Here is a 16,392-nt window from a genome sequence, read left to right as displayed (position 1 = left end):
CGAAACCCGTCGCTTCCTTCCGGATTTCTGCTAGTAAATCCTTGAGACATGGCCGTTCATGTCACTCATCCATTTAGTGGTCTTGCTCGGTGTAGCTTAACAAAAAACGAACCGGAAAATAGCCTATAGCCTTCACGGGAGTGCAAGCAATAAGTTGACAAAGTTTCATAGCAATCGGATGAGCGGTTTGGCCAGGCATAAAGTTCGAACAAACACACACACACAAACGAATATTCATTTTTACTTTCCTTATCCTATAGGAAGGAAAGTAATGTAATCGGGTCAAAATTTCGATGGTCAGTTTTTATACATTAGATTTACAAAAATAATAAAGCTCATCAATGAAATATGTACATGAGTTAAAAGAAAAGGTTTTTTTTTTTTCTTTTTTTTTTAAAAAAAAGGGGGGGTATAATAAAAAGCGATTTTTATTTGTACACCCAGAATAGGTCCGACACTTCCGACAGTAACTCACTACACCAAACAGAAAGCTAAATAAAGATAGAAAGGAAAGAAGAAAAAGAAGAAGAAGAAGAAGGAGGAAGAAGGTGCCGAGGTTTTCGGCTCTGTGCTTGGAGTTCGGGGTGCACTCAGCCTCGTGAGGACAATTGAGTAGCTACTTTAATCGAGTAGCGACGAGTGGCGGCATTACAAGTCGAAGAGACGAGTGATAATAAATATGATGATTGAGTAAATGAAAGACTTGTAATACTGTGATACCCACAAAGTTGTGAGAAAGCTCTCTGCTTTACCACAAAGATACCATGATTTGATTGGTTTAAAATTAATATTATTTTTACCAAGCAATAAATTTTTGGGTTAAAATTTAACCCTGGATTGGTTGATTTAAATTATTATTATTTGTCAATGTTATCAAGAAATAAACTTTGGGTTAAAATTTCACCCATCAAAAATCCGCTTGTTTAAACTCAGATGTGGTCCGAGCCAGAAATATTAAAGAGATATTTTTTAAAAAGAAATTCTCTTTTTTTTACAGATATTTATTTTCTAATTGAGCTACGTTTTTTTTTTATTTTATTTTTTTTTTTATTATTTTCTAAAAATAAACGGGACGCTGACCCTATTTTTAAATAGGAAAAAGCTAGGGCATTTTTTACCAACTTAAAAAAAAAAAAAAAAAAAAAAAAAAAAAATGTATCCCTGAACCACTTTTGTGGAATATCGGGACCTTGTTTCTTGTTTGTACTATAAAGCAACTTTCAAATACATATTTTAACGTCAATGTGACGTCACCTTTTGAGTCACAATTTATGACTTTTTAATGTTCAACACTCTTTTTTTTTCAAGCTTTTTAACTATCACTCATATTTATTAACGAAAATTCTGTGTCTCAGATCAGTCTCGAGCAAATTTTGGTCAATCAGATGTTTGGAATTGATGCTTGAGCACTTGCTGAGAGCCAGTATTTTGTTCATACAGAGTTATTTTTTAAAACAATAAATAATCAACCCAATCCTCCGATAGTAATTTTGCTCTCATTTGAAAATGACAAATGATATTGATCTCGTTTTTTCACCATTGTATTTCAATTTTTACGACGTTTTCAAAAATGTATTACAAAAGGGGGGTTATTATTTTAAAAAATAAAGTTGGCCCCTCTGGAGCCGCCACTGTGAGAGATAGAATTTTGACAGCCACTGCAAAAAAATGGTTTTTTATGAGATATAACTATATGCCAAATTTCAGATTCCCATCTTTAGCCGTTCAAAAAATATTCAGGGGTCCCCGGACTTTTGAAACACTCTGTAAATATGGTTGTAAGTGTCGTTCGAAAAAATAAATAAAAATAAAAACCTATTTGTCCTGAGATGTTCAGAAATCTTTTAGATCAGTCTTATTTTCCTTTTGAGGGTTTATATCAGTCATACTCAACCTGCGGGCCCCAAGCTTTTCTGTGCAACCCTCGCGCAGCTTATATTAGGAAAATTTGAACTGATTGCAATACTTTCTCATTACATGTGAGTAGTATAAGTTTCCTACACTTACTGTAGTAGAGAGTAAGGAAAAAGAGGAGGAATTTCCAACTGTGTTGAGCATACTTAATGGAGCAGTTGCAAATGGGTAAACATTATAAATAAATGGTCGATTCCTATGTAAAAAGTTGGGAAAAATCCAAATCTGAGGTCAAAACTCCGAGAAAGTAACTTTAAAAGGTCGAAAATTCAATTTTTAATTGCCGTTCTATTGAAAAAGGTCAAAGAGTTGTGACGTCAGACTTAACCTACAGAAACGCTTGCGCACAAACAAACGAAGCGGGAGTCATGAATTATGACGTCATCGCCTACGGGAGCGTATGCCGTGAAGTTAAAGTTAAATCGATTTATCTCGGTATCTAGAAGTCGTAGAAGAAAAAGAAAAATTCCGTTGGTCCTCATTTTTCCTGCTCTACGACTTTGAAACAACACCCAAGTAAGCGCAACTGTTCTATTGTGTTGAGCATACTTAGTTGCGCGTCACAAATATCGTTCCCCAAATTATGACACCTAGATACTTGACTCGGACTTGAACCATCAACCTCCAGATCCAAAGTCCCTTTTAGGGATGGATTGCACATTTTTCGGCGAAGTCTCAGCTTATGGTCGTTTTTTTCCTTTTTTGTTTTTTGTAAAGTCACAGGTTTGGTTCGGGGTTGTGTTTTTGGTCTTTTGGGTCACTAGGAAGCTATTCGCTATGAAAACTCATTTTCCGAACTGCGGCTCGTGTGAACTTCGGAAAAAAACGTTGCCGGCTCGCGGCGTGGGGTGCAGTTCGAGTATGACTGTTGAGCGCCCTCTACACCATCATCATTATCCGGACGACAGCTCCGAATCGCTCAGCTGCAGCGCCTCCTGCCTCGTCGAATATCTCAACCGTGTGAGGCCCACCTCAGACCCTCTCCTCCTACAAACATACCTCTTGACCGCCCCCCAATTGGCATACCCTATATACAGGGCCACCCCAAACATCAGCGCCAGATTCACGTAGAAAAGATTGACCAGGCGGGAATAGCTTACTTCTGCCCAGATGCCTGGCAAAGAGTCTCCAAATCTCGTACGTCTGAACTAGATCCAGCGTGCTAGTGATTTTAATCCTAAATTTTAGCAAGTAGGTAAAGTAGGTAGGTATTATTTTATTAGATACGTTTACCAAGAAGCATTTTTTAACTTCATTTTGTTTCAAAGTTAAAGTAATAAGAAAAAAAAAATGTCTCCTTGTGAAATATTATTGATTTATTATACCCTTGTGGCTCGCAGCGGGCCGCACAATTTGACCAGGCGGGCCGCATGCGGCCCGCGGGCCGCCAGTTTGACATGCCTGCTTTATTATGTTGTAAATGAAGTTAGCTTTCAAACTATAAAAAAAGTAATAATAATAAAAAATAAATAATAATAAAAATTATCAAATTACCATTGCCGTAGCGTCCATGAGCCCGTAGCCAAACGAATGCGACACGTTACGGCCTACCCCATTAGTGGCCCAGTCGGGAGCCCGCAGGTTAGCAGGCCGGGCTGGGGCCACTACAATGTGCCTGCATGTCACGCCACGTGAGGCCGGGTTGGGCCTCGAGGGCCAGGCGCAGATGCCGGCCGCCAGAGGCGCGAGGCCTGAGGTAACCTGCGGAAAAGAGAAGGCACGGGTTAAGGTTTGGTACACGTGTTTTATTTTACAATAACAAGTAATACCAAGCAATATAACATACAAACCACACGAGTCTCCAGGGGCTTCCAGAGGGGAGGGGGTCATCAGGCCTAGGTTCATCAAGGGGGCCTGAAACCATTTCTGTAGCAAGGGAAATTTCAGGCTGTTTAAGGTCCCCCAGTCAGCCTAGTTAGCTTAGTTGGTAGTGCGTCTGCCTTGTAAGCGCTAGGCCGCGGGTTCGATTCCCGCCCGGGGCGGATTTTATCCTGATGGGATAATGTTCGTTCTCGGAACGGCTGGCTTTCTCCTATCCTGCCTTCCTTCTCTCTTCGATTTCGAAACGATAAGACCATAGCAGTTACAGTTCCCTCTGTCAAACCTCTTAAAAAAAAAAAAAAAATCGATTAATTAGAATTGGTAATAGTAATAATGAATTACCCTCCTCATAACAAGTCGTATCCTGGCAAAGGCAAATCAACAACATCTTCGATTTTCCATCATTTTATTTTTCTCCATAAAATTTCTAATTTCTTCTTCCAAATAAAAGATAATTCATATGTATGTTCATTTTGAATAGACTCCATATGTGTATAAATGTATAATTACAATATTATGAAATAAAAACGGCTTCGAACAACACTTTTTTTCTATATTCTCTTATCGCCCATCCGATGAGGGACATACTACGGGATGGGCATGCTACGACACAGACCACACGCGTCTACTCACCCGTATGATTGCTCGTACAGTCATGATGCAGATCTGTCGTCACCACCTGATGTTCAAAGGAAGATCCACTGCTATAAGTCGTAGCTAGGGTAGAACTACACGCTTCCGAGTACCATGGTACTTGGCCTGTCTCAGTGGCTGAAGAAGTACTCAGGGTCCAGATAGAGTTGGTGTAGCCGTCACAATTGCAGTTGTCGTGGTCCCGACCCCCATTCCCCGAGGCCCACACGAAAATTGAGCCTTTGCCCTCACGACCCTGTGGAAAAAAATTTGGACCGATTGCAATACTTTCATTACTAGTATAGCTCCGCTATAGAATAGAATATACCTTGTTTATCCTGCCCGAATAGGACTGAAAAGTCCCTTTACCCCAGCAGTCTAAACAAGATCTCGTATTATTTGATGGGTTAAAGAGTAATACATACAAGTAACAGTTCAGTAAAAAGACCTTGCTTAACTAGAAAAAAAAGAGGGTAGATGTAAATTAATAGTGGTAGTAGGGAATGACAATGAAATAAAAGATAGGTAGTAGTAGAGACATTGTGAAAGTAATTGTGATAAGGAAAATAGAAAGGAAGGGTATTTTGACAGGACGTTGGGTGCCTTCTATTAGGGGGAAAAAAAAATACTGTAGTAATAGAAAGTAACAACGAGATAGAAATGGTTATATCGGTTCTAGTTATAACTAGCAACCAACCACAGTGGTGTGGTGGTTAGCAAGCTGGACTCTGGATCTGGAGGTTGGTGGTTCGAGTCCGAGTCAAAGTCAGAATGTTTAGCAGGGAACTTCATTTGTGTTGAGCTTCGTTAATATCTCCGTAAATTCTGATTTCTCAGAAAATTCAAGAGAATGGAATGAAAGGGGGACAAAAACGGGTACTTTCCTATCAGGAAAGAATAATTTGAATTGAAAAAAATGGAATAATTGAATTGAAAAAAATGAATAATTGAATTGAAAAATTCGATAGTTTTCTAGTTGGAAATTGAAGACTAATTGAATTGAAAAAATGGTAGTTTTTAAAGAGATATAAAATAATCGTTTTCTTAAGCCGCTGGTTGTGTTGCAGGGAGGGCGTTTCCAAATGTGTGAGACCTATCTTACAGCAAATTTTGTTTTCTTTTGTGTGTAATCGGATCCGACCAAATAGGTTTTTCTGGCAGCCCTTTAGGTCCTGCATCAACCCTCAAGCGTTGTACCGGTGTTCACGGGACACCCTGTATACGTATATCTTACTTACCCTGGTGACGCCCTCAATGAAGGCCCGAGTGGCCAGTTCCCCGGGGCCATCGACAGTTTTGCCATCATCATCCGGGCCCCAGGAGGCCGAGTAGATGTCTATATGGCCCGGGTTCAGACTAAGGGACCTGGCCTCCACAGCGTCTGTGACGTCACCATCCAACATACGAACACCTGGAGAGAGAGAGAAGTTAATGGTTAAATCGGCCTTCTGGAAGGCCAAAAAAAGTTTTCTTACTTGTCCATTTTTCTAATTTTTTGCGCTTTATGTCAAGAGTTAGGGTCAGATAATACGTTTCTTATCTAACAGATGGCATTAACTTAAGTAATTACTTTAAAAAAAGCCAGCCTTTAGCTTGGAAATAAAAGTAAAGAGAGAAAAAGAATAAAAAGTGTGTGTTCATAGCCGTTTTTATTTTGTAGCAACGAAACAACTGCTCCATTAGACTCGTGTGGTCATCCTGTAAAGAGGGTCAACACAAGAACACCACAAAGTAACCCGTTGAAACATGAGTGCAATTTTTTTTGCTGATGATGGAATTCAAACCCGGGACCTTCTACCATGGTACTTGGCCTGTCTCAGTGGCTGAAGAAGTACTCAGGGTCCAGATAGAGTTGGTGTAGCCGTCACAATTGCAGTTGTCGTGATCCCGACCCCCGTTCCCCGAGGCCCATACGAAAATCGAGCCTTTGCCCTCACGACCCTGTGGAAAAAAAAAAACGAGATAGAAATGGTTATATCGGTTCTAGTTGTAGCATCCATGAGTAGGAGTAAATTCAAATTCAAAACCAAACTCTGCAAAATCAAAAGCATCTTTGGAAAGATTTTCCACTTTCCCAAAACAAGTGGCAAGACATAATTTATGTATGTCTGTTTGTGTGGGTCTTTATGTAAAATATTTCAAGAACGGACCAACCTCAGTGGTGCAGTTGTTAGCACGGTGGACTTGAATCAAAACCAAACTGCAAAATCAAAAGCATCTTTGGAAAGATTTTCCACTTTCCCAAAACAAGTGGCAAGACATAATTTATGTATGTCTGTGTTGTGTGGGTCTTTATGTAAAATAATTCAAGAACGGACCAACCACAGTGGTGTGGTGGTTAGCAAGGTGGACTCTGGATCTGGAGGTTGGTGGTTCGAGTCCAAGTCAAAGTCAGAATGTTTCGCAGGGAACTTCATTTGTGGTTAAGCTTCGTGGTTCGAGTCCAAGTCAAGCCATAAAATTTAGCGTAGTATATTAAGCGGGGAACGACATTTGTGACAAGCATTTATGCTTAACACAATAAAAATTCCTTATTTCAAGAACGGTTTGTCGTAGGCTGGTTAAATTTTGTTTCCCAGGATGGTTATGGGAAAGTGAAGAATCTTTCATAACTCAAAATCAAATTCCACTCTCACACACTGCTTACTGGATTTTTATCCTTGTGAAAATCCTGACCCGTTGAAGAGCCAAATTCCGACCAATCCGCTACGAGGAAATTTGCACTATTTGCAGAGTGCAAATTGGAAACTGGCAGATTATTTATTGACTCCGTGAAACAAGGCGTGACTGGTCAATCTTCAGCTAACAGTTTCCAATGGTTATCAAAAGTTTACGATGCAGGAACAAAACACTTTCAAGATGCTAGATTTCAGCAGATAAAGTCTATCCTTGGTATTAAATGATCATCATAGGAAAAATTGAATGGATGATTCTATTTCACTGATTAAGGTTCCCTTTTCCTTAAGATATAATCTAAGAAAGAAAGAAAGAAAAAAGAAGAAAAAAAAAAAAAAAAAAAAAAAAAAACTTCAATAATTCCTAAAATTAATAATAATAAAAATATCCTGGTAATTTTTCATTATTTAAATAATTGTTTTTTCGATTTTTTTGTTCTTTATTTTGTTTTTTGGAGTACATACAATTTCATTATTTTTTATTATTCACCGATTTCATAATTCATATCAATAAAAAATACCTAGCTAAAATTGTTTCTGTCTAATTACGAATACATAGAAACACAACAATATATTATACACAGATGATTTTTATAATTATTAAGTAGATCATTGGATACCTATTGAGCAAAGGGCTGCAATTAAAGATTGATGGTGGATTTCACCAATGACTTATGAGAGATTTCACTAATGGGAGAATTTTCAATGATCCAAAAAGATTTTCATAATCCAAAAAGAAGTTTTTAGTGATCCAAAAAGAAGGACTTTTTAAAAACTCCCTTTTGGATCATTAAAAATTCTACCATTGTTGAAATCCCTCATTAAGTCATTGGTGAAATCCACCAAAAGTATGAGGAATTGCGTCCCTTTGATTATTATGGCCAGGGCCGCACTCAGAAATTAAAACTATGATTAACTTTTAATCGTAAATCAAGTTATTTTTTTTTTTTTTTAAAAAAAAAAAAAAAAAAAAAAAAAAAAAAAAAAAAAAAAACAACAACACATAAATGTTCACGAAAAAGTTAAATATAATATTAAAAAATATGTACCTACTGGGCCTCGAACCACAATCCCTTCGATTACGAATTAAAGATCGGATAGTCTGAATTAAAGGAAATTTTTGCTCCACCAGTAGGCTACGACTATTAATATGATCAAATTCTCAAATTATAATGAGGATAACAGTTACATTCCACATACCTCGGCTGGGATTGAACCCACGCCTTCCTGTTAACCAGGCGAGCGTCTTGACCACTACACCACCGAGGCAGGTATTTTCCGATTCCCGTGGATTCTATGGATTCGCCCTTCGAGCTCAAACCTTAATAGATCAACTGAATGTTAAACAAAATAGGTAGGTACATAAATACTGATTTTCTTTAACCAAGATCGAAAAATTCCCGGAGGGACGGGCCCCGCTTGCTGGTAACAGAAATGGCGCCTGTACTAAACTATAGGAAATCCAAGATGGCGCGCCATCGGAATCGGCTCCGTTTCCGAAAGTTTCCCAAAAGGAAAATACTCCTATTGTTAAGACATCTTAATTAACGTATGTAGACAAACCGGTCCCACATACAGTACCTAGAATATTTGGGTACCTATTCCACAATATACAAGTTTGCAATAGATCAGTTGCGCTTACTTGGGTGATGTTTCAAAGTTATAGATGCATGTATGAGGAATTGCGTCCCTTTGATTATTATGGCCAGGGCCGCACTCAGAAATTAAAACTATGATTAACTTTTAATCGTAAATCAAGTAATCTGACTAGCTGAAAATTGAAATCAACCAATCAGATTCCTTAATCTACGATTAAAAGTTGATCATAGTTTAAATCAATATCTGAGTGTGGTCCAGCCATTAACTATAAGTAAGTACCTACCTATTATTTTATACACACATAAGGGAAAAAAACAGTGTTGCAACAATGAAAAAAAAGTAGCAGCACTGTTTTTTCCTCCTTTATTATTATTATTTTTTCATTTTATCACTATATGAAAATCTAAAATTTTATTTTCTACACACGAAAACCTGTTTAGGTTTTCAGACAACCAATGGACAAAAATATTTCAATGGGTGGATTTCACCAATATTTTTTCAGCTCTTAAAAGGCCTGTTAGGCTAACAGGCTGTTAAAAGACAAAAGCAAGTTGGTGAGACCCACCCAATATATTTTAATTGAAACTCAAATCACCCCTATAAGATTAGGTAAGTGATAAGATATTATTGCACACGGTTCATTGAAGTCTTCCGCTTAAAGATTGCCCACCGTTCCGAGAACGAACATTATCCGTTCAGGACAATGTCCGCCCGCGGATTAGTGCTTACGAGGCAGACAAGCTACCAACCAAGCTAACTAGGCTGGCTGAGAGCGAGATTAAAAATGGGGTGTTAATTTTTAAGCCACCGAGGGCTGGTTTCCAAAAGAAAACAAGATAACACTTAACTAAGTACCTACTATCAGTTTTGAGCAATTAAGAAATGGGAAAGGGTATGGACTGAAATTTTTACACCACATTTAACACCTCCCAAGATTCTTTCTGACGTACATAGTTAATAAACAGTCATTATTCATGTACTAACTAATGTTTACGTTAAGTTTGATACAGTTGGACTTCTTAGAGAGTTTTTGCTGCCAAAATTAGCGTCCCGTTAATTGAACTGTTTAGAGTTACTTGAATTCTGCGCATGTGCAGAAAGGAGTTTTCGTCAAATAACGGTAAAAAGTTAACCCGAAGCTAATTTTGGTTGCAAAAACTCGCTATTATTTAATACAGCGTCAGCGACTTTTTCTTATGAAAATAATAATAAATAATACTAATTTGTTCAGTGGGTACTACAAAAGGAGGCTAAAAACTAAAGACATCTACACAACTAAAAACTACGATCACAAAACTAAAACAGTACCATAGAGAAGTTGAAGAGAAGACTTTGCGAAACCCAAAATTTTTGGACAATAAATAGAGAACCTTTTTATTTTGTTAATTAAATTTATTAATTATTATGAGGTAAATATTATTACTTTAAGGTGTTTAACGTCATTGTATAACTGTTACGTTTTAGTGACGGGGGTTTTACCCACAATTCGGCAACAAGCTACCCCCCTTCTTACATTAACCTAGTGTTGGGAACAATCGATTATTTCACATAATCGATTATGAAAAATAATCGATTATTCCCAACACTACATTAACCTCCAACTGTCAGAACGCGACTGCCCAGATGGTCACCCATCCGGATACTAACCACGGGAAACTTTGATTAACTTTAGTTACCCATTAAGAAGTGGTGTATTTAACGTGCTATAGCCGCTGGCTTAGTCAGTATAAAGTCGAATTTTATTAATTCAAATTGGACTGGGAAGCCAAACCGTAAAAAAACTTTGTTATAATATCAAGAACTTTGATATTTTATAACTTCTTGAGTTGGTTTGGAAAATAAAGCTCAGTCTACTTTTGAAAGCTAAATGAAATAACGTTGTTCATACTTTTCCAATAGACATCTCTATCGGGGAAAAAATAAATTGAATGTTTGAAATTTTCCAGACCGACAAAAATTTCTCGCGCATTAAATTATAAACATTTAAGAATCTAATTAAATAAAAAATCCCCATAGGAATTCAGCTAAAAATAGAAAGTAAAAACTCTAGGAACTAAAATGGTATCTAAAGGGCGGGGATTATAGATTTTGTTCCGCTGGAAATAGGTAGATAGAGAAATAAATGGATTTTGTTCTAATAAAGACAAAGAAATGTCATTTTTAGTCCGTGCTTCCTTTATTCCAATTAAGGCCGGTTTCCACTTGTCATTTGGAAAAAAATAATAATAAAATCGTGTCGTGTCTCGTGTAAGTGCGAACACTCTTATTTAAATTACCTACATTGCCTACTGGACATTCGGGAAAAAATCGGATGAAACTTACGACAAAAGGGAACAGGCCTTTACGTGTTTGCAAATTATAGGCTTATGAATAATAAAGAGTGTTTTTAAAATGGAAAAAATCCTTTATCAGGCACCAAAATCTACCCTATTTCCAAGCGAAAACAAATCTACAAATATGGAAGACAAAATTATAGAACGAAAGATTCATAGGCTGAAGAAAAACTGCGACTACCTCTAACGCCCGGGGTTGATTGAGTTAAACCGCTTGGATTAACAGATCTGATTGAACAATTTTGAGTTTAAAATTGATCAATCAGATGGCTTAGTCCGAACAGTTTAACCCAAAATGTGGCCCTGGACGTAAGAAATTAGACCTTACGGAGAAATATACCTACATAAATGGGCCAATCCAAAGATAAGTACATATTTTGCGAAAAGTACTGAAATAGGCCTTTCTGTAAGTAAAAAAATTGCGAAAAGTACTAAAATTGGCCTATGTGTAAGTACATAGTCAATTGAAGTTTGTTTACACGGGAGGAAAACAATTCGGTCCCAAAACCCGTTTTTTGCTACCAATTGGGTCCCGGTTTGAGAGGGTCTAAGTACCAATTGGGTCCCACACTTAAATTGATAGGTACCTGATTAAAGAACGTTGTAATATTGTTAAAAATTAAAACTCTTATTTATTTCATCCAAGTCATTACAGGTATACGGGACCCAATTGGTAGTAAGTCCGGGACCCAATTGGTAGTCGACTACCTTAAGAAAAAAGGTCATGGGACCGAATTGGCGTTCTTCCGTTTACACGAAAGAATTCCAGATAACAAGGTAAGTACAATACAATTTAAATAATAATAAATAAACTAAATTCAAATATATAATAATTCTACCAGTTAAGTATTCACAGTACATTTTTAACATGATTAAAATAGGGTGTCCAAAAATTAACGCAACAAACGTCATGCAGAAGGTCCCGGGTGGCAATATGTTATCCCTTATCTACAGGTATTTACAACTTACTGTTATGATGATGTCTCACCGTCTTGCAGAAATAGTATGAAGGCCAGTGTGAGGAGATTCAGATTACTACCATTTGAGGACAGATAATTTTTTTTTTTTTTTTTAGTTACCAACATAGGTATATATTTATTTTTTATTCAGCTTCAACAACATTGATAGTAGTATATCAATGTCCTATAAGCCAAAAATGCCGGTAAATCGTGAACTTTGACGTCACGGCATACGCTCCCGTAGGCGATGACGTCACATGAAATATCCCGAGCAAAGCTCCCTCGCGGGCAACGCATTAATGTGTTTGTGCGCATACGTTTCTGCGCAGTTTTTTTCTGCTCCTCCGCTAGCGCGCTTGCATAGTGGCGCTACCTAACGGACGAAAAAAACAACTGCGTAAAGTCTGACGTCACATATATTTGAACTTTTACATTAGAACAATAGAACGGAAAATAAAAACTGAATTTTCGACCTTTTACAGTTATTATTTCGGAGTTTTGACCTCAGATTTGGATTTTTCCCAACATTTTACATAGGAATCGACCATTATTTATAATTTTTACCCATTTGCACTCCTCCATTTGGAACTTATAATAACATAGGGTAAGTGTACCATTTATTCGCCCACCTAAAAAATGTACCATTTATTGGCCCACCTGCCCACATTTATTTGTTTCTAATTTTTGTTTTATGACTACAATTTTGAAATCACTGGTTCGATAGCAGTCTTTAAGCCCTTTCTTTTGATGAAACTGGATCTTGAAAAAGTTCGTCCAGTTCAGACTTATATGTGGCGTATAATACAGGTGGGCCAATAAATGGTACTTTTTTTAGGTGGGCGAATACATGGTACACTTACCCTAGGTACCTATACCTACCTACTACCTATTATACTGCAAATACATATGACAATACATATAAGTAGGTAGGGACCTAGTTATCTACTAAATGACATTAATTACCTATCCAGTCAGGTACGTTTTAACCTAATAGCTAGTTTTTCTACTTTACGAAATTGATTACCAAGTACTCAGCCTCATAATTATGAGTTAGGTACCTAGTTCGATTGCAACAGGACCACCAAGTTAAAAAATAGGTACATTGCATAGCGCACCTATGTATACCTACGTGCCATAGGAATAGGTGACATTACAACTACTGACATACCTAACCAAGTGCCAAAAGTGTAGGTGACATTGCAATGTCTATTGAGACAATAGTATTGACCTAGTGAGAGTGCCAAAATTGTAGGCAAAATGTCCTAGAATAATAACTAGGTACCTATAAGGGACAATGTACCTACGTATACCTAGGGTTCATGGACACTAACTTGAGTACCTAGGTACTCTGCCTTAATAGGTAAGTAAGATTACATATGTGTTACGATTGGCACTATTGGCAATCTATTTAATTATATCGCAATAAATTGCAATATTGCAATTTATCCTAATATGTCAGCGCGGTGCGATGACAATTCAGAAGAATACATCTTTTTTAAGATCACAAACTTTAACGAAAACTGCCACAACTGTGTCTCTTCATGATAGCGTGTGACTTGAGACTAGCAACTGGTCTCTATCGTATCCTTACCTCAAAGTTTTCCTTGAGGATTTTTACATCAAATTATGTTTTTAATCTGGCAGTTCCAATTCTTCTCGATTAATTTTAGACGTATATTTTCCAAGGAATTTTAAGTACAGTGATGTATGTTTTCCAAGGAATTCTACAGCGACGTATGTTTTCCAAGGAATTTTACAGCGATGTATGTTTTCCAAGGAATTTTACAGCGACGTATGTTTTCCAAGGAATTCTACAGCGACGTATGTTTTCCAAGGAATTCTACAGCGACGTATGTTTTCCAAGGAATTCTACAGCGACGTATGTTTTCCAAGGAATTTTACAGCGATGCATGTTTTCCAAGGCATTCTACAGTGATGTATCTTTTCCAAGACATTCTTCTCTAAAAGGAACTTTTTTTTTTTTTTTTTTTTTTTTTTTTCGTTCGACTGGGAAACCCTCTAGTTCAAAGTGAGACCAATTACGGACCCCTGTTCAAAAAAAAAGTCTCATTTTGAACCCATAAATCAATCAATCCTTCAAGTTTGGTACGATAATGTTTGAACACCCCATGTGTAAATTGACTCCAATATATATCTCTACATACAAAAGTATGCAGACAAATACGATGGAATCTTAAGGTATGTCCACACATAGTCGACGGTCGTCGATCGATGTCCGATTGACTACGTGTGGACACACCTTTCTAGAGCAATGTATGTATATAAAAAATTACGTACCTAAGTTCTAAATATAGATAAATAATATAGGTACGTATACTAGATATTAATTTAAATATAATATCAATGTTCATGATTTAAAGCTGTTGATCTAAAGCTCTTGATAAGCTAGGTGTACTCGGAGGGTTGGTGGGCTTTTCTTCTTCTTTTAAGTTTAAAAACACTTTCAACCATTTTGTTCCAAAGAGGCAAAAACAAAAAAGTACTTTTTAAGTACAGAATAAGTATAAGTATGTCAGCCTTAGCACTTAACGGGACTTAAAAAAAAAAAAAATAATAAAAATAAAAATAAAATAATAATAATAATAAAAAAAAAAATAAAAAATACAAGCCCGAATAATTTTGCTCTTCAATGTAGGATAAACTTTAAACGAGGAGGCCTAAGAAAGAAGACCCACTATTGAGTACAGATTAGACAATGACCCTTCTTTAAATATACAAGGTGGGACAACACGGTCCCAATGGTTTGATTTTGACGGTACTTAATAACACTACCACACTGTACACCCATTTGAACCATGAGTTTTAGGAGACCCCGAAAGTACAATAGAGTTTTGACTGCGCATTTTGACGTGAAATCTGACGTCACAACTCTTTGAACTTTTTCATTAGAACGGAAAATGAAAATTGAATTTTCGACCTTTTACAGTTACTTTTTCGGAGTTTTGACCTCAGATTTGGATTTTTCACAACTTTTTACGTAGGAATCGACCTTTTATTAAAAATATTTTCCCAATGGCAACTCCTCCATTTTTGAATACCTACCTAATTTTGACCCTAAAGTGACATACTTACCTACAGGACATTTGACTGTACACTTTCCATCATAGAGGAAATACCCTGGACCACACTCTGAAAGCAGACAAACAAACAAATACACATGAATTAGAGGACAATAAAGATAAAAGATTGGATTGAATTAGAGGACGTTTTATAAAGGGATTTTCAAGAAATATTATAGCCATAGGTACCTCTTTTTTTTTTTTTTTTTTTTCATGCAGGTCAACTAGAAAGCATAGTACAATGGTCCATGCTTGAAATACCTACAAGCAACCACAAAGCCCTCAGCTACCTAGTAGTCAACGTTATTAGTTATTACAATTAGAATTACCTGTACAATTATTTACAATCACCTAGGACCTCTAGGTAAATCTAAAATGCTTAGGTCTGTCGTACATTGAAACGTTGTATAGCGACTTTTAGTAGCACAAAGTCGGGAGATGACCCCTGAAAATATGTACCTGCCTCCACAATGGAACATACACAGTCCTTTCCTTCCCCAAAGTTTCTTGCCTACACAATACATGAATGCACAGTCCTTCCCTGAACATTCACCATAACTCTCATAGTCTCATGTGACCTACATTCAGGATCATTTAGCATAAGATACCCAAACCAACGAAGCAACGAACCACTGTACCATCAGGTCAAAAGTTGCAAACCGACCAAAAACGTGAGAAGTTATATGAGAGAAATTCAGCATGTTCGCCCTCACATGGAGTTCCCCTTTCCATCAACAGGGGCGCTCTCAGGCTAACCGGGGCTCGGGGTGATAGCTTCAAAAATGGGGCTTTTCTAACATTTTTTTTATCCTATAGAAATATTCCTTTAATTCCATCAATATTTTCAAGGATTTCTCAAGGCATAATAGGCGATTATTATTATTATTATTTGAAAAAGCTGGTTCCGGGTCCCTCGAAAAGCCCGCGCCCGGTCAAATAGCCCCGGACGGACCCCCTAAAAACGCCCTGACCACCAATAATAATGGAGTGATAACACACTTTACAAAATAGGGAATATGTAACATAATAGGGAATATGTAGCAATAGGGAATATTGTTGTTAAGGAAACCGCTTATGAGTTCCACAGGGAATTTCCAAGTACGCTACATAATATTAGGACAGGGTACCTAAGGGGTATTTAGGTACAAGGGAGGATTCCATACCTCACAATGCAATCCCAAATGAAGAAACATTTCAGATTTGGGTTTACCTTTCACTTCATACCTACTTCCGAGAAGATACCTAATTATGAGCAGACAAAATGTTTAGACCAGTTTTGGTGTAAAGGGGTGAAGAGAAAATTTGAGCGGTAATTTTGGCATCTCCACCAAAATGTAGGTGGTACATATAACTATCTACTTCACCTATTTCTCGAAAG

At 37.1% G+C, this 16,392-nt stretch overlaps 2 protein-coding genes across 2 annotated transcripts in view; both read right to left on the bottom strand.

Annotated features, from left to right (window-relative positions):
- Positions 1-4,243: 4,243 nt before the first annotated feature.
- On the bottom strand, positions 4,244-10,545 carry LOC108251869 (furin-like protease kpc-1). Its single transcript, XM_026820547.1, has 3 exons — positions 10,531-10,545; positions 6,180-6,309; positions 4,244-4,494 (listed from the first exon to the last, which is right to left on the bottom strand). The coding sequence occupies exons 1-3, from the start codon at positions 10,543-10,545 to the stop codon at positions 4,361-4,363; spliced, it is 279 nt and encodes a 92-aa protein (XP_026676348.1). The 3' UTR covers positions 4,244-4,360.
- Positions 9,362-16,392, bottom strand: part of LOC113465319 (furin-like protease 1) — a 26,957-nt gene continuing 19,926 nt past the window's right edge. The window contains exons 13-14 of the mRNA XM_026820546.1: positions 15,028-15,084; positions 9,362-11,562 (exon numbers count right to left, since the gene is read on the bottom strand). Of these exons, the coding sequence (XP_026676347.1) occupies positions 11,300-11,562; positions 15,028-15,084 (320 nt within the window). The 3' untranslated portion in view covers positions 9,362-11,299. The remainder of the gene's footprint in view (positions 11,563-15,027; positions 15,085-16,392) is intronic.

This window comes from Diaphorina citri, unplaced genomic scaffold (genome assembly GCF_000475195.1).
Source record: "Diaphorina citri unplaced genomic scaffold, Diaci psyllid genome assembly version 1.1 scaffold156, whole genome shotgun sequence".
NCBI lineage: Eukaryota > Metazoa > Arthropoda > Insecta > Hemiptera > Psyllidae > Diaphorina > Diaphorina citri.
Note: the sequence above shows the minus strand (reverse complement) of the source record. Positions and strands in the feature narration are given on the sequence as shown.